Source organism: Lingula anatina, chromosome 6, assembly GCF_051362555.1.
Source record: "Lingula anatina isolate TDL-2025a chromosome 6, LinAna3.0, whole genome shotgun sequence".
In the NCBI taxonomy this organism is placed as follows: Eukaryota; Metazoa; Brachiopoda; class Lingulata; order Lingulida; family Lingulidae; genus Lingula; species Lingula anatina.
Genome location: NC_141772.1, coordinates 24,704,812 through 24,730,221, shown reverse-complemented (window position 1 = coordinate 24,730,221; position 25,410 = coordinate 24,704,812). Strand labels below are relative to the sequence as shown.

At 38.2% G+C, this 25,410-nt stretch overlaps 1 protein-coding gene across 8 annotated transcripts in view; it reads right to left on the bottom strand.

Annotated features, from left to right (window-relative positions):
* LOC106177103 (inositol 1,4,5-trisphosphate receptor) overlaps window positions 1-25,410 on the bottom strand; it is a 71,952-nt gene that overhangs the window by 16,214 nt on the left and 30,328 nt on the right. Inside the window, exons 24-50 of one of the 8 annotated variants that reach the window (XM_087014415.1) lie at window positions 23,482-23,533; window positions 22,887-23,052; window positions 22,535-22,741; window positions 22,210-22,269; window positions 21,843-21,935; window positions 21,437-21,574; window positions 20,991-21,116; window positions 19,795-19,812; window positions 18,220-18,285; window positions 15,711-15,911; window positions 15,011-15,262; window positions 14,677-14,802; window positions 13,189-13,236; window positions 12,529-12,657; window positions 11,890-12,010; window positions 10,523-10,698; window positions 10,084-10,232; window positions 9,051-9,162; window positions 7,715-7,762; window positions 5,763-5,924; window positions 4,979-5,110; window positions 4,328-4,526; window positions 3,838-4,112; window positions 3,157-3,357; window positions 2,847-2,957; window positions 2,484-2,579; window positions 464-532 (exon numbers count right to left, since the gene is read on the bottom strand). In XM_087014415.1, the coding sequence (XP_086870541.1) occupies window positions 464-532; window positions 2,484-2,579; window positions 2,847-2,957; window positions 3,157-3,357; window positions 3,838-4,112; window positions 4,328-4,526; window positions 4,979-5,110; window positions 5,763-5,924; window positions 7,715-7,762; window positions 9,051-9,162; window positions 10,084-10,232; window positions 10,523-10,698; window positions 11,890-12,010; window positions 12,529-12,657; window positions 13,189-13,236; window positions 14,677-14,802; window positions 15,011-15,262; window positions 15,711-15,911; window positions 18,220-18,285; window positions 19,795-19,812; window positions 20,991-21,116; window positions 21,437-21,574; window positions 21,843-21,935; window positions 22,210-22,269; window positions 22,535-22,741; window positions 22,887-23,052; window positions 23,482-23,533 (3,533 nt within the window). The remainder of the gene's footprint in view (window positions 1-463; window positions 533-2,483; window positions 2,580-2,846; window positions 2,958-3,156; window positions 3,358-3,837; window positions 4,113-4,327; window positions 4,527-4,978; window positions 5,111-5,762; window positions 5,925-7,714; window positions 7,763-9,050; window positions 9,163-10,083; window positions 10,233-10,522; window positions 10,699-11,889; window positions 12,011-12,528; window positions 12,658-13,188; window positions 13,237-14,676; window positions 14,803-15,010; window positions 15,263-15,710; window positions 15,912-18,219; window positions 18,286-19,794; window positions 19,813-20,990; window positions 21,117-21,436; window positions 21,575-21,842; window positions 21,936-22,209; window positions 22,270-22,534; window positions 22,742-22,886; window positions 23,053-23,481; window positions 23,534-25,410) is intronic. The other 7 variants (XM_087014417.1, XM_087014418.1, XM_087014416.1 and 4 more) reach the window with 7 other exon arrangements.

The window sequence follows — 25,410 nt, the reverse complement described above, 5'->3', positions numbered from 1 at the left end:
AGCCACACTATTATTTTAAGAACTGGCATGAAGAAAGTTAAAAAAGGGGAAGGGTTGTAATAACTGGAGCATCAACAAATGAATTCAAATGAAGGACTACAACTGCTATAAAACAAAAGTCTACTGAATAAACTTAAACTAAAGCCAGCACCTATCACCCCATTATGTCCAAATGGTCTTTGATAACCCAGTTCTTTCTGCAGGGATGACAATGACCTTTGTGCAAGAGGCTTTAAAACATCAGGTATAATATAAAGCAAAGAAAATAACAAATAATGACTGAATGTGATGAATGTGATGAATACCCTCTTTCCCTGTATCCCTTTTGTCAGACGTCCAAGACAACATAAGACGTCTGACTTCAGTAGCAAAGAAAACATCACCTCAGCCATTGTCATCCCTGATGGGTGATAGGTGGTATAGAACAGAAACTGCAATCTACAGAGCTACTCAGTCCTGTGACCTGCAGCATGGTCAAAGTGATTTCTCCTCTCATCACAGCTTTGTAGAATATTGCCAAAACAGCATCAACCTAAAATATGATGGCAGTTATAGTAGCATCCTTCTAACACAGGGGGCTATCACTGAACTTCTGTTGATAACCCTGCTCTGTCCTGCCTACCCACAGGCTGCCCTTAACAGCACAGGGAAATGTTGCTCTGATGGGGAAGATTGGACTATACTAGTCTGGGTCTGTATGAAGTACAATACTGTACAGATAGTATAGGGCAGATATTGTCAAGACTGTGAACCCTGGACTGGGATGAATCTATATCATTAAATAGGAAACCCATTGAGATATGGCAAACTGCTTAACTGTACCCTGAACTTGAGACTACTGAAGCAAATTTTTTTCAGCCAAAGCAGACTAGTCTCCTTCAGTTGAAATATTGTCTGCAACATTTAGAGTTTTAGGGTACTTGACTGTCATGACAGTCTGACAATGTTGTGTGGACGTCAGGGTAGTTGACTGTCATGACAGTCTGACAATGCTGTGTGGACGTCAGGGTAGTTGACTGTCATGACAGTCTGACAATGTTGTGTGGACGTCAGGGTACTTGACTGTCATGACAGTCTGACAATGTTGTGTGGACGTCAGGGTACTTGACTGTCATGACAGTCTGACAATGTTGTGTGGACGTCAGGGTACTTGACTGTCATGACAGTCTGACAATGTTGTGTGGACGTCAGGGTGCTTGACTGTCATGACAGTCTGACAATGTTGTGTGGACGTCAGGGTGCTTGACTGTCATGACAGTCTGACAATGTTGTGAGGACGTCAGGGTACTTGACTGTCACGACAGTCTGACAATGTTGTGTGGACGTCAGGGTACTTGACTGTCACGACAGTCTGACAATGTTGTGTGGACGTCAGGGTACTTGACTGTCACGACAGTCTGACAATGTTGTGTGGACGTCAGGGTACTTGACTGTCACGACAGTCTGACAATGTTGTGTGGACGTCAGGGTAGTTGACTGTCACGACAGTCTGACAATGTTGTGTGGACGTCAGGATACTTGACTGTCATGACAGTCTGAAAATGTTGTGTGGACGTCAGGGTACTTGACTGTCATGACAGTCTGACAATGTTGTGTGGACGTCAGGGTACTTGACTGTCATGACAGTCTGACAATGCTGTGTGGACGTCAGGGTACTTGACTGTCATGACAGTCTGACAATGTTGTGTGGACGTCAGGGTAGTTGACTGTCATGACAGTCTGACAATGCTGTGTGGACGTCAGGGTACTTGACTGTCATGACAGTCTGACAATGTTGTGTGGACGTCAGGGTACTTGACTGTCATGACAGTCTGACAATGTTGTGTGGACGTCAGGGTACTTGACTGTCATGACAGTCTGACAATGTTGTGTGGACGTCAGGGTACTTGACTGTCATGACAGTCTGACAATGCTGTGTGGACGTCAGGGTAGTTGACTGTCATGACAGTCTGACAATGTTGTGTGGACGTCAGGGTACTTGACTGTCATGACTGTCTGACAATGCTGTGTGGACGTCAGGGTAGTTGACTGTCATGACAGTCTGACAATGCTGTGTGGACGTCAGGGTAGTTGACTGTCATGACAGTCTGACAATGTTGTGAGGACGTCAGGGTACTTGACTGTCATGACAGACTGGAAGTGTTTTATGGACAGGACGAAAACAAATGACAACATACTTAAATAAATGTTACCAAGGTGAATTAAATTGTTTTTATTTGTTAATATCTACCTTTTAAACTTACTACCAACTTAAATTTAAATACAACAAACTGCACAGTAATATTTTCCCTGACTTATACAAAATTTGACAGAATGTATAACAAAAAGAAGTATTAACCAGTAAATTAAAGAACAATAAAATCATTATACTTAGGAAAATAAAATGGAATCTATTACATGGACTAAGATTCATTCTTTTAGAATTAATAGCTGTCTATAAAATGAACCAAGTGCCTGTAATCTAGAGACGAGAAAGATCTTACCAACTGCTTGGGGCTCATGTTATACAGAATTCTCTCAGCATTCTCACTGTCATGGCGACTCTCCATAATGGCCAGCAGCAACTTGGAGGCATTGTCCTAAATTCATTATAGGGTTATCTCATAATGGTTGTAGTATCATAACTGTTTGTAGATACAGAAATTGTATTTTAGGATCATATAAAAAATGGTTGTAGAAACAGAAAATCATACTGTATATTTGAAGAACTACAGGTCCACCAAACGTGTTCCACCAGCACAAGTTACATAGTAAAATGGGATAGCAACAGAAGAAAGCATTATTTGAATAGATTTTTTTCCTAATCAAGCAAAGTAAGTTCTGAGGATGACCAACCCTCAGCCTACCTTGAGTTCTAGCACCAAGTCCATGCGTTGCTTCCCGAGAGGATTGATGTCATTCAGAATCAGGGCTATGATGATATCTATCCCATTACTCTCATGTGTAGCAATAGCATTCTGAAACCAAATCAATCACACAAGTATTATGTTATACAAAAAAAGGAGCCATGATGAAATCCAATATCATTTTTTTCACATGTATCAGCAAACTGTTCTAAAATGAAAACATATGGTTGTAAGACAGAACATTCAGTATTTGCTTTATACCAGTTACTAAGTGAAGTTTTTCTATTGTTCAGTGTGAATAGAGCCATACCTGGTTATCATGACAGGGTCCCTGACAGAACTCAGTCAGTGTGTTCAGGGTCTGGTTAATGAGGCCCACATTATCCTCATTAATATACAGTCCCAGCAGCCCCAGACCCCCAGTGGTGCTGCCACAGATACAGTCCAAAAACTGCAGTGTCTCACACACCAAGTTGTAGTTGGTCTTGTTGCTTTGGCTCTTCAGATAGTTCTGAAAAAAGGGAGGACCATCAATACTAATTATATTGGGGAAATGAGATAAAAACTTTATTCTCAACAGTTTATGAATGATTTGGCTAACTAGTATCTAATCTAGATTTAATATGAACATAAACTTTAAAAGGAAGTGCTCACATTCAGGCCAACACAAATATCCTGACCCAAACCTGACACAAAGTGAATCTCACCGTCCAGTTGTTATCATCTACACCCTGAGTACCCCAGACTTCTATCACCTCCTCCCTTCCCTCACCTGAAGATCTCTGTTATGTTATTATCTACACCCTGAGTACCCCAGACTTCTATCACCTCCTCTCTTCCCTCACCTAAAGATCTCTGTTATGTTATCATCTACATCCTGAGTACCCCAGACTTCTATCATCTCCTCCCTTCCCTCACCTGAAGATCTCTGATATGTTATCATCTACACCCTGAGTACCCCAGACTTCTATCACCTCCTCCCTTCCCTCACCTGAAGATCTCTGTTATGATTCTCACAGAGCAGTTGCAAGAACCTCAAAATTGGCTGCATCACAGCAATTTCCAGAGACACTTTCTTCTCCTCTTTCTCCTTGTGTGTCACAGCCTTGTCACCAAGGAGATCATCAATAGATGCCTGCTGAGAGCGGGAGTCATCGTCACGGCTACGGACTCTCCTCACCATGGCAATGGCTTTACTGGTTTGAACAGCTGCCTCCTCCAGCTCTGACCTCAACTCCTCATTGACCACTGGACCCTGACTCTTGTCTGGAACAGTAGAGAATTATTTCACTATTAGTCAATAAATTCATTAAAATGATTCCTTATATTGGTAAACCATTTTATAATCCATAGCTGTAGGGTTAATAAGCCAACATGAAGCACTTTATGTTATTAATGGTGCCTACATCCACACTGTCCAGTTTTACATCTATAACCTTCTTCACAAATGAAGTGTGTGGTCCAAAATGAAGTATAGCTACCTTTCTTTTTATCTTTCTTTCCCTCATGCTTTGGTGCCTCCTTGTGAATTTCATCTTTCTTTTTCCCTGTTTCACTTTCAGTGTTCACAGTGACAGTGCTTGACTTGATCTCTGTTTGTGCCTCCCTCATACGGTCAAAGAAAACACGGAAGAATTTTTCTGAATTCTTCTCTGTAGTTAGACGCAGGAACAAGGACCTCTGTAATGAAACAAAATCATTAAGGCTACATGTAGTATTTTTAACCAAGGGCTGTGTACATTCAAGTAGAACAATTTAATTGTCAGACATAAATCAGTGCACAAGCTGAATGCTAATGACTGTCTTTCCCCTTTCTCTCCAGAACTCCCAAGTTACCTGTAAGTTGCTGTTCTCCTTTCTTCCCTGCCCTTTCTCTCCAGAACTCCCAAGTTACCTGTAAGTTGCTGTTCTCCTTTCCTCCCTGCCCTTTCTCTCCAGAACTCCCAAGTTGCCTGTATGGAGCTGTTCTCCTTTCCTCCCTGCCCTTTCTCTCCAGAACCCTTAAGTTACCTGTAGGGTGCTGTTCTCCTTCCCTCCCCGCCCTTTCTCTCCAGAACCCTTAAGTTACCTGTATGGTGTTGTTCTCCTTCCTTCCCCACCCCTCACCTTTCTCTCCAGAACCCTTAAGTTACCTGTATGGTGCTGTTGCCCCCTTCCAGCAATGCTATCCCCAGTTCCACTGCCTCCAGGAAGACCTTGTGACTGAAGTTATTGATGACCAGGTCAACCACTAAGTCTGAGGCACCATGGGCATCCAGGTGACACTGAGAGAATGAAAGATCAACTGTGAAACGTGCCCCTCACTTCTATATTTGGATTCACTTATACAGAAAACAAGATCAGGAGTTGACATAAGCAATAATATACATTAAAACCTCAATGATATTTTGAACAAATTATTTTCAGTTTCAAAACAGTAAAATGAATTGAAAAAAATATGTAAGAAATTAACATACCAACTGACATACTCAACATTTCCCAAATTACCATAAAATCCATGACTTACCAAATAGTAATTCAACAATATTATCCAATAAGAATTGATAAGTTAAATTTTGAACTCATCTTCAGTTAATCTATAATATCTGTACTCCAGCCAGTGTCATGTCTGCCCTGCTGAGGACCACAGCCCCAGGACTAATGTCCTCTGATTTCTTACCTGTACTTCAGCCAGTGTCATGTCTGCCCCTTTACAGGACCACTGCCCTCTGATTTCTTACCTGTACTTCAGCCAGTGTCATGTCTGCCCCTTTACAGGACCACTGTCCTCTGATATCTTACCTGTACTTCAGCCAGTGTCATGTCTGCTCTGCTGAGGACCACAGCCCCAGGACCACTGCCCTCTGATTTCTTACCTGTACTTCAGCCAGTGTCATGTCTGCCCCTTTACAGGACCACTGTCCTCTGATTTCTTACCTGTACTTCAGCCAGTGTCATGTCTGCTCTGCTGAGGACCACAGCCCCAGGACCACTGCCCTCTGATTTCTTACGCTTGTCATGTGCAGTATCAGTTTTTCTGGCCCGAGGGTGAGCTTTCCCATAATACCTCGTCAGGAGACTCTGTCGCAGAGCTTCACCCTTTCAAGAAAAAATACAGTAACTGGTAAAAAGAGGATGAAATGTTATTTCATCTTGGTAAAAACTTGTCAAAGAATGCTCATATTGAAACTGGACATAATAAAGTTATAGCCATTTATTATCAAGCCAAGTCAGAGAACATGTGTCTAAGGTTATAAGAATATCATTTTTCTGGATATTTTAATATACCTTGCTAATGTGAATTATAAAACACTGTCAGAATACAGACTTGGATCATGTATGATAACTTATAAGACTTCCCTTGCTGTATTTCACTTGTTTACTGTAATAATGCTCAAAGGCAAAAGTATTATACATCATATTTATTGGTGTAAATAAAGCACCCATATTTGATAAAGAGCAGCTTTTACTGCTACCACAATACATACTAGTACTGGTACATGTATCACATACACACAACAGACATGCCAGGATCATGTCGTTTCAGTAGGACAGTCAGATTTTCTATTGAAGCAGAAATAAGCATCAGCAATGCAGTAAAAATTGCATTCTAAGTGGCTGAAGGTTTATACTGGGAGTAAGTTACACAGATTTAAAAAAATTTAAAACATAAATCAACTTGATCTATTCTCTACAACTTAATTGTTCACCACAATAAAATCATGATATAGAATAGAACACTTCTTAATATCTAAGTAAGCTGTTATAAGTTTCTTACCCATGCAAAATAATCATATCAAAAGCATATTTCCACTGTACATTTAGACAACTCCCATTGGGGGTTTACTTACTGAACAGCTAACGATCACAGACCATTCTTTAATTCTTTTAGCATCCCATCCAGTAAAAAAAGTTATATTTATTATAGTGGGATTACTAAACTGATCAAACATCACCCCATTTTAAAGGACTGCAGTCACTCAATACAGGCACATGTACAGTATGTATCGTAAATCAACAAAGGGAAATATCAAAAAAGATAAAAAGTCATCATATCTTTTATGTTAATAATACTAAGCATATTAAAACTTTACAGCTTTACATAACACCATACAAATGATACCAGAAATTTAATAAAATCTTTTCAGTATTTTGCAAAAACACAATGCCATAATAACACCATCTTAACTTGTGGAAAAAGCAATGTTCTAACCAGAAAAAAAAGCAAGCAGCAGCTGCTTGCTCATCAAACAGCTAAAGAAAACAGTAACTACAGTGTTTCCTAACAACTCATTGACCCTATGTGTGATGTTAACAGTGCCTACCGAAAGCATGCTCAAGTTTGAAAGTTCCATGCAATATAAAGAGAGCCAACTAGAGCTACAATGTACCAGCTAGAATGACAACAAGGCTACAGCGCCCTCTACAACAGAAACTTCACCACTGGGATTAACATAAAGCATTATAGCGGCTAGGGCGAATAACTGTTTCTTCACTTCCAACTCAAGATTAAAGGGTGGTCTGCTGTTTTATAGAAAACAAAGATCACTCAACAATTATGTCTAAAAAGACAATAGTTTTGCTGCAGAATTACCAAAAAATTAGACGAGATATTTTTCTTTTTGATGCAGTCACAAGTAACTGTTCCATGCAAATTTCAAATGCAGAAATTCTACCAAATATCATATAACATACATATAATTTAGTAAATGTTATTTATGTCTCCCCACCTCATGAAATAATTCAGATGTCCTTGTTCACAAAAATATCAAACTATGTCACAGCAGAGCACCCAGTGAGAAATACACTGTACATCCATATAACTGAAGGGGGAATATTTGACTTCATATGCCACATTAATATGACAACAATGGCACCGATTTAGTTACCCTTTTATGGTCATCACTCTCTTTCTTGTTCATACTCTTCAAGTCCAACTTGGATCAAAAATGGAAACAAAACAATTATGTGCTAGCAAAGAAGAGAGCAGACAAGACCTACATGGTGATATCATACCAACTAGCTGGCAATGAGGGCTAACCTTACTAAGTCTCCTCCACATTTAATGTGACTTCAATTAATATCTAGTAATTACATACATTGCCTCAGTCATTTCTTCAATGTTACTACAGGAAAGCTGGCAGATAGAAATGTTTAAAACATGCAAAACAAAAGCAAACACATATGACAGTTTACTCAACAAGCTGCAAAAGAAAATAAAATGAGTGAATAAATTGGATATCAAAGATGAACTGTAGAGGGTTTTTTTTCTTTTTTTTTGTGTGTGTCTTGTGTCATCATAAGAAGTGGAGTATAGAGTACACTGTCAACTTACATTGTTAGTATTGTAATAAGAATGATATAAATTCATTTCCACGACTTCATAAAGAGTACCATGTTGTACCTGATCTCTATGACACCTGTGGAATTTAAAATAACACACCATAGGAACACAACCAACTCCCAACTACAGCTGTGATGATGGTCTAGCTGAGTACAACTTTTGTGTCTTATGTTGGTATCCCACATCAAATGTCTTCATAGTATCTTTCTACACACATGTTATCAAGTAAACTGTCTACACAAGTATTTAAGTGCTAGAGACAGTTTGATCAGATCATTAAGAAAAAATAAGTGCTGAAAGTTATTTAAGTTCATAAATGAGAGTTTTCACTCCTCCTAGAAGAGATCATATTCAATAAAGGAAATGCTACCATTCAATTTCTCTTAGAAAGATATCACTAGTATCAAGGGTTATATATCAAGCTAACAGTAAAATCAGTGTAAGCAGGAGACAGATGCATATAGCAATGAGATGTGATCAAACCAGGTCTGGAGTTTAACAGGACCATATCTCACATATACAGACATACAGTGAAGTCAGCCAATAACCAGGCCCCTGTTTAACAAATAATCTTAAATCTGTAGTTGATTAGTTCAAGCTCAATGACCTAGCTAGGTCAACTACCCTGCAGTTGACTAGGGCCCCATTACATATATCACTTGTAGCACAAATTTTGCATTTAACCATTTAACCTGCTTAATGTTAGGACTGTTGAATCAAAAGTTGTGCGGCTAATCCTTGGCTATAAAAAAATGCTGCCTGTGACTGTGGTAGGTAACAGTGCCTTGAGGAATTGACCTTGACCTACTGACCTTGACCTACTGACACTGACATCAGGAGGCCAATGCTCACAGTGGCATTGGTTTTCAAGGAAAACTCACCTTTTCTCCATAATCTGAGTCCACTGTCATCATCTCTTTGAGGGTCTGGAGGACCTTAATACACAGCGGTTCTTCCTTGTCCTCCAACAACCTTTCTGTGTGCTTGATCAACCTAAAGATACAAGAAACACATGTTATATACTAGAAAAGCATTCCAAGAGCACAGACCTCTGCCAAAGCAGCAATTTTTGATTATTATTGATTATTGATTAATTACTTATCCGGATCACCACCAAAAACTAATCATCTCTTCCTTGGCTCACTTCTGACAGTTCCTGAAATTATCATCAAAATCAGTCCGAAACTTTTTGAGTTATGTTGATGACAGACGGACAAACAAACAGGCAAACAGGAGTGAAAACATAACCTCCTTGGCGGAGGTAATAAGCCTTGATCCATCTGAAGATACAAGGAACACATGTTATATGGTTTAATATGTCTTGATCCATCTTAAGATACAAGGAACACATGTTAATTGGTTTAATATGTCTTGATCCATCTGAAGATACAAGAAACACATGTTAATTGGTTTAATATGTCTTGATCCATCTGAAGATACAAGGAACACATGTTAATTGGTTTAATATGTCTTGATCCATCTGAAGATACAAGAAACACATGTTAATTGGTTTTATACGATGTGCCTTAGAATGGAGATAAGAATCGAAGACGTCAAGTTATAAAGCACCTTCAGAAAATAAGAAGAATATTAAAAATAGGGAAAAAATAAGAATTTTATCACAAAAATATGGAAAAATAGGAATTATTCCACAAGAAAGATGGCCTCTCAACACCCCTAAAGCTATACCAGTGTAATACGCATCTTTAACTGTTGTACATAGTAAGTAACACAACATGTGATATTAAGGTAACTCTATTCAATACTGTTACTGTAACATATCTGTTCACATACATTTCAAACACTGTGCTTATGTAGCCAAAAACATTGTAAACTATCAAAATCATCAAATTTTAACTTTTGGGGGCTTTTTTTCTTTTGCAATTTTGTAATGTGATATGAAGAGCATACAACCTTGAAATAAATCCCCCACTCTCGCAGTGCTTTCTTGCTGCCGTGGAGGGAGGAAAGAGGAGCTCGGGTCTATGGAGGACATCCACAAGTACAGACAGTTCTGCCTGCACCAGGGGATGAAGCTGATCCTCCAACAGTGCCACAATGTCCTGAAATATGATGTTTTTAATATTGATACAGTATCTCCTAAAAATTAAATTTTGTACATGGTGCACTTGAATGTTATACTTTATCATTTGCAAGGAAAATGTTCACCTGTACTAGACAGGCTTTCCATTAATCATTTCATTTATTATTTGTGGCCAATCAAAATAATTCCAGCAAATATCAATTGAACCAAAACCCCTTTACCAGTTATCGGTCTGGCCAGCATGTGCCAAATGACAACACCAATGACATAAATAGATTACTTATGTTTGTGTAATAACCGAAAAGTCACCTGCAAGCCTTCAATGATACTCCTGTAGTCCCTAGAGATGGTGATGAGAGAATCTTTGCGGTGTTTGCCCACATTCAGCCACTGTCTTGTGTGTTTCCTTACCAGCTGAGACTGGGAGAACATGGTGTTCACTTGGCTGTCTAGGTCCACTGGGATAGCAATACCACGGGCCTTGGCTAGAATAATGGAGGACGTCTGAACTTAATATATATGTCTTAATATTAAAATGGGATAGTAATAGCACAGGCCTAGGCTGGAATAATACAGGAAGTCTGAACTTAATATATAGTCTAAATATACTGAGTCCAAACAAAGAGAAACAGTCTCCTTCCTACATCAGGTAGAGTCAATGCAGTTCTCCACATTGTTAACCATAGTAACAGTCTCCTTCCTACATCAGGTAGAGTCAATGCAGTTCTCCACATTGTTAACCATAGTAACAGTCTCTTACCTATATCAGACAGAGTCTTAATGCAGTTCACCACATTGTAAACCATAGTAACAGTCTCTTACCTATATCAGACAGAGTCTTAATGCAGTTTTCCACATTGTAAACCATAGTAACAGTCTCTTACCTATATCAGTCTTAATGCAGTTCACCACATTGTAAACCATAGTAACAGTCTCTTACCTATATCAGACAGAGTCTTAATGCAGTTTTCCACATTGTAAACCATAGTAACAGTCTCTTACCTATATCAGACAGAGTCTTAATGCAGTTCACCACATTGTAAACCATAGTAACAGTCTCTTACCTATATCAGACAGTCTTAATGCAGTTCACCACATTGTAAACCATAGTAACAGTCTCTTACCTATATCAGACAGTCTTAATGCAGTTTTCCACATTGTAAACCATAGTTACAGTCTCTTACCTATATCAGACAGAGTCTTAATGCAGTTCTCCACATTGTAAACAATAGTAACAGTCTCTTACCTTTATCAGACAGAGTCTTAATGCAGTTTTCCACATTGTAAACCATAGTTACAGTCTCTTACCTATATCAGACAGAGTCTTAATGCAGTTTTCCACATTGTAAACCATAGTAACAGTCTCTTACCTATATCAGACAGTCTTAATGCAGTTCTCCACATTGTAAACCATAGTAACAGTCTCTTACCTATATCAGACAGTCTTAATGCAGTTTTCCACATTGTAAACCATAGTAACAGTCTCTTACCTATATCAGACAGAGTCTTAATGCAGTTCTCCACATTGTAAACCATAGTAACAGTCTCTTACCTATATCAGACAGAGTCTTAATGCAGTTCTCCACATTGTTAACCATAGTAACAGTCCCTTACCTATATCAGACAGAGTCTTAATGCAGTTTTCCACATTGCAAACCATAGTAACAGTCTCTTACCTATATCAGACAGAGTCTTAATGCAGTTTTCCACATTGTATTTCTGGGCACCAGAGAGCCAAGTGCAGTGGGAGAGGCGGAAGGCACCTTGGAGCAGCTGAACAAATATGGGCTGTCTGGTCTGGAATGAATTAAATGTTTCTTTTCTTTAAACGACTGATCTTCAAAAATCAAGAGAGAGAGAGAGCAGTATTGGATAAAAATGGTGAACTGTAAAGGACTCTACGAAAATTCTCAATAATTATTGCTACTTTTCTGTGCCAAAATCCTATAAACTATCCTTGAGGTAATGTGTGTTCATCAATGACTTAAAAAGAGAAAGCTATCTACCTGTACTATAGTAACCACCTACCTGTACTGTAGTGCTCTGGTCAGAGAAAGGTGACCACCTACCTGTACTGTAGTGCTCTGGTCAGAGAAAGGTGACCACCTACCTGTACTGTAGTACTCTGGTCAGAGAAAGGTGACCACCTACCTGTACTGTAGTACTCTGGTCAGAGAAAGGTGACCACCTACCTGTACTGTAGTACTCTGGTCAGAGAAAGGTGACCACCTACCTGTACTGTAGTACTCTGGTCAGAGAAAGGTGACCAGCTACCTGTACTGTAGTACTCTGGTCAGAGAAAGGTGACCACCTACCTGTACTGTAGTACTCTGGTCAGAGAAAGGTGATCCAAAAAAGGTGACCAGGATGCTCATGATGGTGGTGCTGACATAGTTCTCCAGCACTGTGTCTGCATGCTTTCTGTCATGAGTTGCATTACACACCTATAGGGGGAGACACAGTTTTCAATGTTTGTGTGGTGGATCACACTATGCTAAGTCTACTCATTATGGAGGAAACTTTGAAGTTAAGACAAAGTTGTTTGTCTAAAGGGTATTTATTTACACAAATATAATGAAATGGTTAAGATCAACAATTACTAAAATCAAAAGTTTGAAAGTGATAATAATAAATTTTAATTTCTGACAACTTATTACATCAATAATTTGCTTGCTCAAATCAACTAATAAAACTAAACAGTTGACTGTTCAATTAGTTATTGAAATAGGACAATGTTAAAAGTATTAGCATAGATTACCTTATTTTAAAAAGTATGGTGTTTCTAAATGCTTTTGATATAAAATGTTGCAAAACTATATCTATCCATAATTTTGTGTTTTATGTTTTGCCAGTGCCTATACCAGATGGCAGTGACTGGTGCCAATTTCTAAGAGATAGCTACAATAAATAACTGTTCACAACACAATGCTACAACACATAACAGATAAAGATAACTTCAACACACATAATAATACCTCTACAACCTCCCACAGGCTGCCACCTTTCAGCCGTACGCCAGAAGCCTAGAAAAGGGGAATGGACAAACTGTGCAGGTTAAGCAAAGCTACAGCATGATACACATAACACACAGACCTGGGCTCACTGCACCTGCTTACGACAGATTTTGCAGAAAGTTTTTAATTCTGATGGCCAAGTTACATTCATATAACAACTAGCCAATAGACAATGCAGACAGTAGAGTGAGCCAAGTCATCAAAGAGCATCTGCATACTCAAGTCTGTAGGCAAGTCTGATAGCTACAGACCTGAGTGTGACTCTTACATACAGCTGATATTACAAGCACATGCAGCATAATCTACAATCATTGTAGATCTGATGGTCTGAAGTATAAACTGATAGCTACAGACCTGAGTGTGACTCTTACATACAGCTGATATTACTAGCACATGTAGCATAATCTACAATCAACCAGGAGCATATAATACACAATATATGCCATCACCTACCAATTAATACCATACCACATAGGTTAGTCAAGGCCAGGTATAAAACCTCCCCATTACCATGAACAAATTCTTTCTATGTCCAAATAAAAGCATGCATCATATGTCTTCAGTACAAGATTTATCAACTAAACAGCAAAGCTTGCAAATATACAGACAACAACATCAGTGAAACAGTAACAAAAACAAAAAGCACTATGCAGTAAAAAAAGACTTTCAAGAGGAATCTTCCTTTTTCTTAACAAAGCAAGGAGCAAATTTGAAGTAATTAAAAACAAAAATACAATTTGGCACTTATGTGGTGAATGATGTCAAAATACATGAAAAAGGCAGTAAAAATGTCAATGTACAAACATAAAGCAGAAAATAATGATGACAGTGCACAAAATGATATTACATAATGCTATACATATCAAAACAGATTATTCTACTTACACTTTATATGATTTTTCTCTATAAAAGCCACATGCATAGATATCCATGCACAATGCCAATAAATAACAAAAAATAATAATTTTATGTGCAAGGTGTCATAACATAAATTCATCAATAGAATGTAAATCTCAATATGGGGGACTTCCAGTTAACAACAGTTGATGTGTAGACACAAACATTAAGAGGATCAGCACAGCAGTGGGCATAATGCACCACAGCTGTAATAATAATACAGCTATTACCATGTCAAACCAATCCACACTTACTGGTTGTTTATTTCCTAGATTATTAATAGAAGCTCCAGCATAAAGAGATGTACATTTCTATGATGATCATGTGCAAGGTTTGACCAGGGATAGTCAGGGATGGTCAAGGTAACTGATTTGATCCTTAATTTGATCCTTTTAGAACAAAATCAGTTAAAGCAGCAGTGTCATCAGGCTGGTAACCATGATGCCAAACCTTGTTATAATATAGCAGGTCAGAGCATGCCACCACCACTAACTAGTATCTAGGGCTTGCAAGACAGAAAAATATGCCTTCCTCTCCAAACTCACTACTTACAGTTGCCATATCAACCAGAAACCCCTCAAACAATGTCCACATGTGGTTACTGGTGTAGATCTCCTTCATCTCCACCTCAGTGTCCACATAACAGTGGTTCAAGAAGTTGATGTAAGCACTCTTCACCTGAACAATGTCAAATATGGATACCATGTGGAGAAGATAACATATATCTTTATATACTCATTAGCCCCATGTACCAAGGCTCTCATAGTTTGAATGAACTGATACACATTACACAAGAATAACATTGAGCTAATAGGGCTTAAGTTGATCTAATTCTGAAAATGCATGAAAATAGTTCAAGCTGCCCCAATTAAGATATAGGTATTACCTCAGGAATACAGTCTCCGTGTGTGACAATCCTGACGATGTCATCCAGGGGCAGCAGAGAGTGACACTTGATCTCTGTGTAGACATTCTTTCCCTCAGTGCAGTAAGCCAAGAGCTGGACCAGGTTGATATGGTAGTTCAGAGGGCTGTTCTCATCCAGACGGTTCCGCTCGGATCTCATCAGTTGGACCAGGGTTTGGAAAGATGCCTTGTCATTGTAGAACAGGAGGACATCTTCACCAACATTGACCAACTGTAAGGTAGAGGGATGGGACAAAAGAATATCTGATCATAAATCATTAGCAATGCCTGAAGCAATAAAAATGTGTGTTCAAAAATTTTCAGATATAATTCAAAATTGCACTGATACCACTACAATTAGAGAAATGTCAGATCCAAATTATCACAAAACTTTAGAAACCATACCTCTGACATCACCATACCTCTAACATCACCATATCTCTGATATCACCATACCTCTGACATCACCACATCTCTGACATCACCACATCTCTGACATCACCATACCTCTGACATCACCATATCTTTGACATCACCATACCTCTGACATCACCATATCTTTGACATCACCGTATCTCTGACATCACCACACCTATATATATGACATCATCGTATCTCTGACATCATCATACCTCTGACATCACCACACCTATGACAACACTTTATCTTTGACATCATACCTCCGACATCACCATATCCTGACACTTTCTGATAAAAGTGCCTTCTGACTTCACAATGGTCTGTAGAAACTTCAGGTACTGCACATGTCGGCCGTGTGTCTCAATACAGTGGACGTAGTGCTGGACCACTCTCTCTGTCACCTCGTTGCACAGGTTGACGTTGTCTTGGAATATGGCACGTGCTGTTTGTGCCTCCAAAAGCTGGAACAGTCAAAGGTGCATGAACTGTATAGAAGAACTGAAATACTTTTATACCAACAGCTTCTATAAGCAAAGCTAAAAAAAATATTAACTGTTGTCATCAATATCATCAATGAAATTATATTTAAAAACAGCATACAACATTTCCAGGTTTTACAAAAAGTTTGTGCATAGTTAAGTGTAGAATAGAATGACATGAAGAAAAACACCAAATGTAAGTTAAAGAGAAAACAGAGTAGAATATAAATTGTGTGGATATTATAAAATATAGAATACACTGGTGAAAACTATAACATGCTAGCAACCAAATTAAAATGGCTGGTACCAAAAAATCTTTGGCTAAAAAATCTAAGATTTTAATATCATATGCTTATAACCACTTTGCTTGTCTATCAAGCATTTTACAAACATGGCAGACAACTCCACGGTTCATAGGTCAAGTCAATAGTGACCTCACATGCAACAAGCTTTAAAGCAAAACAGATACCGAGGCAATGTCAATTATGGCAAAAAAGGGGGACAATAATTAGACCTCATGGTAAGAGTTCAAAATGAATGCCATACTAATTCTGATTTTATTTTAAGGAACTGCTGTAATGTAAGTACAGAAGACTAAGATTTAACAAGATGAATGTGCATGCCACTGGCAAAAAATGACCTGTACATGTGGACATATGATGAGAAGATATCATAATTAGAAGGCATGCCATATCTGCAGCAGTGTGTAAACAACTCAGACAGGTGCAGGCATTTCTTTGTCTAATTGTATATATATACTACATAATGCCAGGGAAACTGGGATCAAATTAAATATTTTGAAATATCTGAAGTGCATTTTAAATGATACTAAAAGTTACCATACCAGAATATCAAAACCATTATCATTAGAACAAGCTGGTATCAATTTTTATTTTGAAAAGAATAATGAAATAACTTCACAAGTTGCAGCTGTGGACAAATAAAATGTTAGTCTATAAAAAGTCTTTATGCAGCAGTAGTGGAAAAGGCATCCAAAATGCAAAATTTAAGCCTGGAAAAAATGCATATTAAAGCAGAATTATTTCGTAACAGACTCAAGAGAAACTGTTCAGCTTTGCCTTTTTGGCTATGATTGCAATTGGCAACACATTGCTTTATGATAGAATGGCCAACCTTTGGTGCCTGAGCAACCCAGGTCGGCACATCAGTTCTGATCATATCTAGATTACATCTCCCTGGATTTCATATCATAAAGCTGTTACCCAGGGCACTCTCTGAAACTCAGGGTGATTGTGACATATCTACATTACATCTCCCTGGGTTTCATATCATAAAGCTGTTACCCAGGGCACTCTCTGAAACTCAGGGTGATCGTGACATATCTAGATTACATCTCCCTGGATTTCATATCATAAAGCTGTTACCCAGGGCACTCTATGTAACTCAGGGTGGTTGTGACATATCTAGATTATATCTCCCTGGGTTTCATATCATAAAGCTGTTACCCAGGGCACTCTCTGAAACTCAGGGTGATCGTGACATATCTAGATTACATCACACTGGATTTCATATCATAAAGCTGTTACCCAGGGCACTCTCTGAAACTCAGGGTGATTGTGACATATCTAGATTACATCTCCCTGGGTTTCATATCATAAAGCTGTTACCTAGGGCACTCTCTGTAATTCAGGGTGATTGTGACATATCTAGATTACATCTCCCTGGGTTTCAGATGTCATATCATGAAGCAGCTGCAGCACCCATAGTGTGTACTAATTGCTGTGTTTGAAGCCAATATGGCAAAACTGAAACTTCTTCAGATCAGAGCTGAGCATTTAAATCAGTACTGCCTGTGTTCCTCTGCTCTTCTTTCTACTGCACACCTATGAAGCCAATGGACCTTTGAAGCCTTGGGAGCATGCAAGCTCTATACCATCCTCCTCAGTGGGAGATCTCATTGTGAAAAGTTCTATCTGGAATGTCTGGACATTTCAAACTTTGGACATGAAATCATGAAAAAAAACATGAAAAGGAAGTTTCAGGCATCAGAACACCTGATATTAGAGGAGATGATTAAAGCTGAAGTTACCAAATATGAGGACTAGATGGAGGAGATGAAAAGAGACACAGGGATGCCTAGATCACAGACAGAACTTTTCTCTAGAATAAAATCACAATGCTGTGAATCATTCAATTATCAACCTGCAAAGATGGCTGTGCAACAACAGCAAACCCAAAAAAGTCTATTGATAAACAACAAACCCAAAGAAAAAACAACAGAAAATAAAATTATATATCAACTGAATTAATGAGTTAAGGTAGACCCAACTGCTTGCAATGCACTTTTCCTTTTTCTTCTCCCTATTGAGTCGACCAAGGCAAGGGGCACACAGATCTAAAACCAGTGGAGAACATGGTCAGTACAAGCACAGTGAATTATATGGAGATCACTGAAGCCAGTTTTTTTCACATCTTATGATCCACATGTATCATTAAGGTAAGCAGAATTGATAAAATCTGACTTTTAAACAAGAAATTATTTAGCGCCAAACAGACAAAAGCCAAATAATGTTCTTTGCAAAACACATAAAACCAAATCTGTGATGCAGCTAGACACGTTTCTATGAAATGTGGCCTGTCTATAAAGCATTAAATTTTTTTAAAAAATCTGATTGAAACACCCAAATAATGATAGACTAATGAAATGATAAGGCCAAATAAGGGTGAACAGGCCCAGTAAGGAGGTGGACGAGGCCAGTAAGGGGTGGACATGGCCAGTAAGGAGGTTAATGAGGCCAGTAAGGAGGTTGATGGGTCCAGTAAGGAGATGGACCCAGTAAGGAGGTGGAGGAGCCAAGTAAAGAGGTGCACGGGCCCAGCAAGGAGACAGACAGGCCCCTTAAGGTGGTGGCTGGGTCTAGTAAGGAGGTGGACCAGCCTAGTATCCTGAAATTGATTAAAGCCCAACAGAAAAGATGACTAGATAAGAGTATATTTACAGACAGACAGATGCCTGAATTTAATACCAACTGGCTTAGTGTGTGTTGTGTGTGTGTGTGTGTGTGTGTGTGTGTGTGTGTGTGTGTGTGTGTGTGTGTGAGAGTGATGGGGAGAAGAATGGAAAGGGGGTTTAAAACCATCATACACCAAACTGAACACAATGTGGTTACACTATAGACATTAGTTTCAAAAGTATTTATTTGATACAACAGGAGTGAGGGTGTGAGGGGTGGAAGGTGAAACTGGAATTAACGTAGCCCATCATACTTTTAAAATAGCTCTAAGAACACTAAAACAACAGCTGAAAGATTGTTATGATACGGTCCACTTATATGTGTGCAAAGCATTAAAATGTCATGGCTTAATTAGTTTAAATAAAAACTCCCACAAGAAGGCAGCAGTTGGTGGAGTTATGATGGGATTCTGGGAGCAGATTATAACGATGGTGAGGAACTCTCACTGTATTTATGGCAAAATGAAAACTGTACTGACAGTGAAAATATATCAAATGACCAGACTAAGTGTAGTTTTGATGTTTTTTTTTTTTTTTTTTTTTTTAATCTAAGAGCAACGCTTTGCACAGTATTTGGTATTATATATTATGTATGGTTGGTTTGTTTTGAAATAACAAAAGGCCTATTCAAAATGGATCTTTGACGAAAACATAGCTGTCTTTTAATCAAACTGAAATGACAGATAACTTGAACTTAAATTCACACGGTATTTTTCTGCATTCTTAGTATAGCTGAAGTAGAGAAGCTCCCAGTTTCCACCAAATTAGGTCATAATGGTAAATGGAGCAAAAACCAAAAAATCTTCCATACATATTACATAGCGTTAAAGAGAAGTCTGCCACACCTGACCCCCTGCGGTCTACGCCTGACACCCCAAGTCTAGTACCTACCCCCTGCAGGCTGTTTACCTGAAATTCCAACCACAATGTGTTAGTTCTTCACTGTGTTAATGTGAACTGGATGTACACTTCAGAGTATTAACAAGGTAATACAGCAAGTGTGCTGATCTCTGTGGTTGTTAGCTTTTGGTTAAATCCACTTTTAGTGTTAAAAATGCATGGTACATTCATTTCTTATTTTAACTGCCTAAAATAGCTGGTGCTTTGAGTCCAGGATGTCAAACAAACATTCTGACATCTCCTTTGTTTAAGTCACGTTCAAATGTCAAAACCAGTCACAATTATGTTTTGATACTTTTTCATGTTAATCCCATGTAATGTTGCTTGGCTTTAAAATCTGCCACTGAAATATTGTTAATTTTGACATACCCTGTATACCATGGTATCAATGTCCTTTTTGTGGAGAAATCTGTACATTAATTATATCATGTTGTGATTCATCAATCTATGAATATCCAAGGAACTGGCAGATTACTGGAATCTTCAGGATATGTTGGCAAAAACACCAAATGTAAGATGGCAAGTATTATTTTTTAAAAATACCCAAAATATTTAGTTGTACTCCTATCATTTCTAAAACAATACAGTCCTTGAACAAAGCATAGTGTGCTTTTTGTAATGTTGAGAGCACTATCAATAAGTTACAAAGATTGCCATCTGGATTCTCTCTCTCTCTCTCTCTCTCTCTCTCTCTCTCTCACACACACACACACACACACACACACACACACACACACACACACACACACACACACACACACACACACACACACACACAGTTCTTAATGGCCCTCCAAGAATGCATCAATACAAAGGCTACTCATCACGTCAGGGTAGAATATTCTTTCTTCATAATGCAGCTTTTTATATTCTTTTTCTCTCTTCTACATCAATATATTTATACAAATCCTGTCTGGCTGACTCAATGCATATTAAAACCATTAAAGCTGATGCCCTTCCAAATATTGACAGTCATACTACGGTACTGTATCTCTGACAGAGAATATTGCCATATGAAATATTAAAGGAAGTCATCTTTTACATCATCATTGGTAAAAAAAAACTAAGATATTTGATTATCTAATCTTGTATAGGTTAAGCCACATTAGGACAAACGTTAAATCATGATATAATTATACTAATCTGCTATGTATGATATAATAAGTATCAAAGGCAAGGCTCCTCACCCCAGGATTGAGAAACTTGTCCAGACTTTTGTGCAGCAAGGCTTGGTTGGAGTGGTTGCCCAGACAGAACATCTGCAAGAACTTGTGAGCAAGACGCATGATCTCATGCATGCGTGTGTCTGCACTCTGGAAAACACAAATACGGCATCTGAGTTTTTAATCTCCAAATTAACTTATCTTTTAATTTCAAACCACTCTTTTTGTTTTGATCATGTTCTTTCATGAAATAAAATGAACTGAAGTTTGCTGAGTAAACATAGAAAGCCTGGAGGACAAAAACAAGTAAGCAGATGATGGAAAGGGAATCCAAATATTTCATCAACATCATGATAAACCATTTATTAATGGAAGACACCTATTTCCTGGGTGGTATGTTCTACCTTCTCATAGGATATGTTCTACCTTCTCATAGGATATGTTCTACCTTCTTATAGGATATGTTCTACCTTCTCATAGGGGATATCCAGGAGATCCAGAACCACAGTGTGGGCACCCATGTTACGCAGCAGCCTCTGTTCATGTTTCTTTGGTTTTGGACCTTGTACAGAGGCCTGGACACACAGCTTTGTTAGACGTCTGATAATCTGGATGGCAAAAACAAAGACATCAGAAGAAAAAGACTTTTATTAAGTGGTACAAAACGACCGGTTTTCATCTAACAACAACATCCTTCATACAGCAACTCCACAAAGATGTTTTGTGTTCCATTTTTCCTTTTCTTAAACCTTACAAAAGCTTCATATTAATCCATGAACTGGGCTTGTATTTCTCACATCAGTAGATACAGATAGTAAAACAACTGAGGTGCCTTATCTCACAGTGGCTAAATATGGCAGCTCAGCAGATACCCACCTCCTTGATGGTCTTGTAGTTATGGGAGGCACTGGAGTCAATGGGAGGACCTATGTCTAGATCAATGGCAGAACCCTTCTCATGAGCCAAACCCTACACAAAGTGGAATGTCATATCATCAAACATACATTGCCTGATAATCCATTTTTCTGAACTATGTATGAGCTATGGTATTAAAATCAATGCCATGCTCTGTAAAGAAGTTATATAGCTGGTCTAAATTTTTAATATGCCATATAAAGGACATTTCAGGGTCACCTGTATACATGCTCCAGCAATATAGGTCTTTGGACCAACCCAACTTTTAAAAAATTTAAATATATCAAAACAAGCACAAAGGTATTACTATTATATATCTGTTTCCTACCAAACTAGGTGTTTTCTTCTCATCTTTTTTCTCCTTAGACTCTCCACTGCCTTTCTCCTCCTAAAACATCAGAAAACAACAAGTAATGCAGAGAACTACAGCTTGGTCTGTTTCTGCAGATAGTATTATTTACAACATAACAACTCCAGCCTTGCCCTGAGCTAGAATGTACTATATTCTGAACACAGGGGAAGGGAAATTATACAACAGAACTGTTATGTAGGCTAAAATGTTGATTTATCACTTGACTGACAGAAAGTTTTGGTCAGTGAAGGTGCCCTTGAACCATGGTTTCACAGCTCACTAATATGAGTCTATACTGAACCTGAGAGTCCTCTGAGGGTCCAGACCCCTTGCCTTTCTTCTTCTTCTTACTGGAAGTTGTGCTATGAGAACCAGCATCATCATCATCATTCTGCTTGGTCTTGTACACCCAGAGCTCAGATTTCTCCACCAGGAGGCGCAGTTCATCAAGGTCTGTCTTGATCTGCTTGTAGTTCTCTACATCCCCTGCTGAGACCAGGAGCTGCACCTGGGGGGCAAAGGTCAGAGGTCAACCAACAATTACAACAAAATGCTACATAACAATCAGATGCAGTGTTAAATTTCACTTACTCATTTCCTCCTCTTTTTCCAGAGCTGAAATGTTACAAGTGAAGTGTAAACCCAATTCTTACCTGTTTAAAGGCCTGCAGGACCTCCTGTCTCTGGCTGAAGTGTCTGAAAAGCAGCTGGAGGGACCCTGACACCAGGGACGGGTAGTTGTGCATCACCAAGTTGAGAAGGACTCTTAGGAACATACGGCCACCTTGACCATCCAGGTCCAGCTCTGCTGCCTCAGCACTGAAACCAGGCCACAAACAACACATTGTTTATATGATAACACTGGAATAATGACTGAAGCCAAACCTACTCCAAATCACAAATTACTTCTGGTTTAAGATGAAAATAAACCACAGATATGATTATTGGTTGGATAAAATGTAAAAGATCAATTGCAAACTGATTATTTAAGTCTGCATATGATAGATTATGCAAAAATAACACAAGGATTAAAATCACAGTAAGTTTTTAAGCATTTTAAGTTTTTTTCATTGAATGATAAAATGTCCCCCGTCTGCTTATGTAATACAGCCTCATGGGGAGTGACGCAATGTGGGCTGATCTAGATGCACATCTTATAAACAAACATGTCATCATTAGTAAAAGACTTCTATTTTATTTTCACCATAATAAATATGATTTCAACTTCCAAACTACTGTGCCACTGACCTCCCTCCAAAGATGTCTTCAGCCTGTGTCCCAATGGTCTCCAGGTCCAACCCTAAACAAATACAGACTGCCATTATGTCATGAATACCACCTGGCTTCTTACATGGCATTTACAATATTGTCATCAAACAATGGTCTGTAGACTGATAAATCCTACTAGTATATCAGATTTTATACAAATATATTAATATTGAGGGATATTCTTTAGGTAACTCTGCTATTAATAATTAAAAACACTCACATACATACGTAGTGCTTTTCTGATAAATTGCTGAAAGACATTTCTCAAAAAAAAAAAAATGACAAGTAGAACAAATTTGCATGGCTATGTCTTTTAGTAAATATATCAACTCACAGCATTGTGTTCTTACAAACTGTTAAAGTGACCATATAAAAGGATAACAGGAATGCAGATTTAGTCTCTACCACTTCAGTTTAGGAAAGCTAAACATTTGTAGTCAGAATTAAAGTAAGTTTGGTTAAACACTCAAGGCAGCGAGTCACAGTTGACACGTATAACATCAGAGAGACTACAAGGTACTACTTCACTTCAGGATAACAGAACAAAGTGAGGAGATACAAGGCAATGTTATTTTCAAACATCTGAAGGACAACAAACTTAGCTTGTAAATGAAGCTAGCATCTTAGAATGTTTAGTAATAGGAAATGTTCATCAGTACAGAGTTCTGGATAAAGGTTAGGCAAGCTTAGAATGTTTCCTGCTAAGACTGAGATTGTACATGTACATCAAGAAACAGACTTCATGAAGAACTGAGGGTCAGAAACAGTATTTTGTACTTGAAACTTATTTCTCAAATTCTAATATGTTCTTGAATCTGGACTTAACAACAAATGTAGCATGCAAGAAAAAATCTGACAGCACTTTTAATACATTTATATCATTCCTTTTAAATTATACACAAAATAAACTTTAATACTTTAAATTATATACTTCACCACATACTTCACATGGCAACATAATATAAACTTTAATACTTTCCATGCTCCAAACCCCTACAAGAAGACAAATCATACAACCCTAGCAATTATTGCATTTTGTCCAATTTTTTTTTCTGTTTGTTTTCTTTCATTTTATTCCAATTTTCTTCACAGTTATATTTTCATTTGGTATCAAATGGCTTTCAGTAGTCAAAAGATCTTGTACAATGTACATTTCCTCAATAAACAAAATGACATACATACATACATATATATAAATATAAATATATATATATATGTACAGGAGACTGTGAAAGAGTGAAAGAAAAACAAAAAGCAGTCTTTACAAATCCTCAGCTGAGTTGAAACATGGAAAATAAGTATGGGGTGAATTTGTTATTCTTAAGAAAATGAATACAAACTGTTTGGGTGAGCAGCCATAACTAAGGGTACCAATGTGAAGTTTGCACCTTACTGAAGTGATGATCAGGGATGTCAGATTTCCACCAGGTCACCAAGGTCTTTTAACCAGCTTTATTTGGGCAAATATTTCTAGGTAGTAACACATCAAAGAATGCAACTGAGTTTTGTTGGATATATAATGTGGTAAACATCCCAATTGTACAAACTAAGAACCAGGTGGTCTTTTCTTCTCTCTGTACTGACATTAGGTCTAATAGTACTATTAATATAGAAGCTTTCACTGAGAAATGAGTTAAAAATAGTGAAATAGATGTTAAGGATGATAAAAGGCAAACTTCTTTCTTCATCATAGTCTTTTCACGGTCTTTTCCATTTTGTAAATCTCAAACAACCCTTGCTTTTTTAATTGCAGGTTTCATGTACTCAGACGCAATCTGACCAGATGGCATTGCCCTGCTGCTTACATGCCCTAAACAGTTTCTGAGTCTCCCAGTGAAAGAGAACCCCACCTGCCTGAACTAATCTAAAGAGGGTGACCCAATGGAAAGAGAACCCCACCTGAACTCA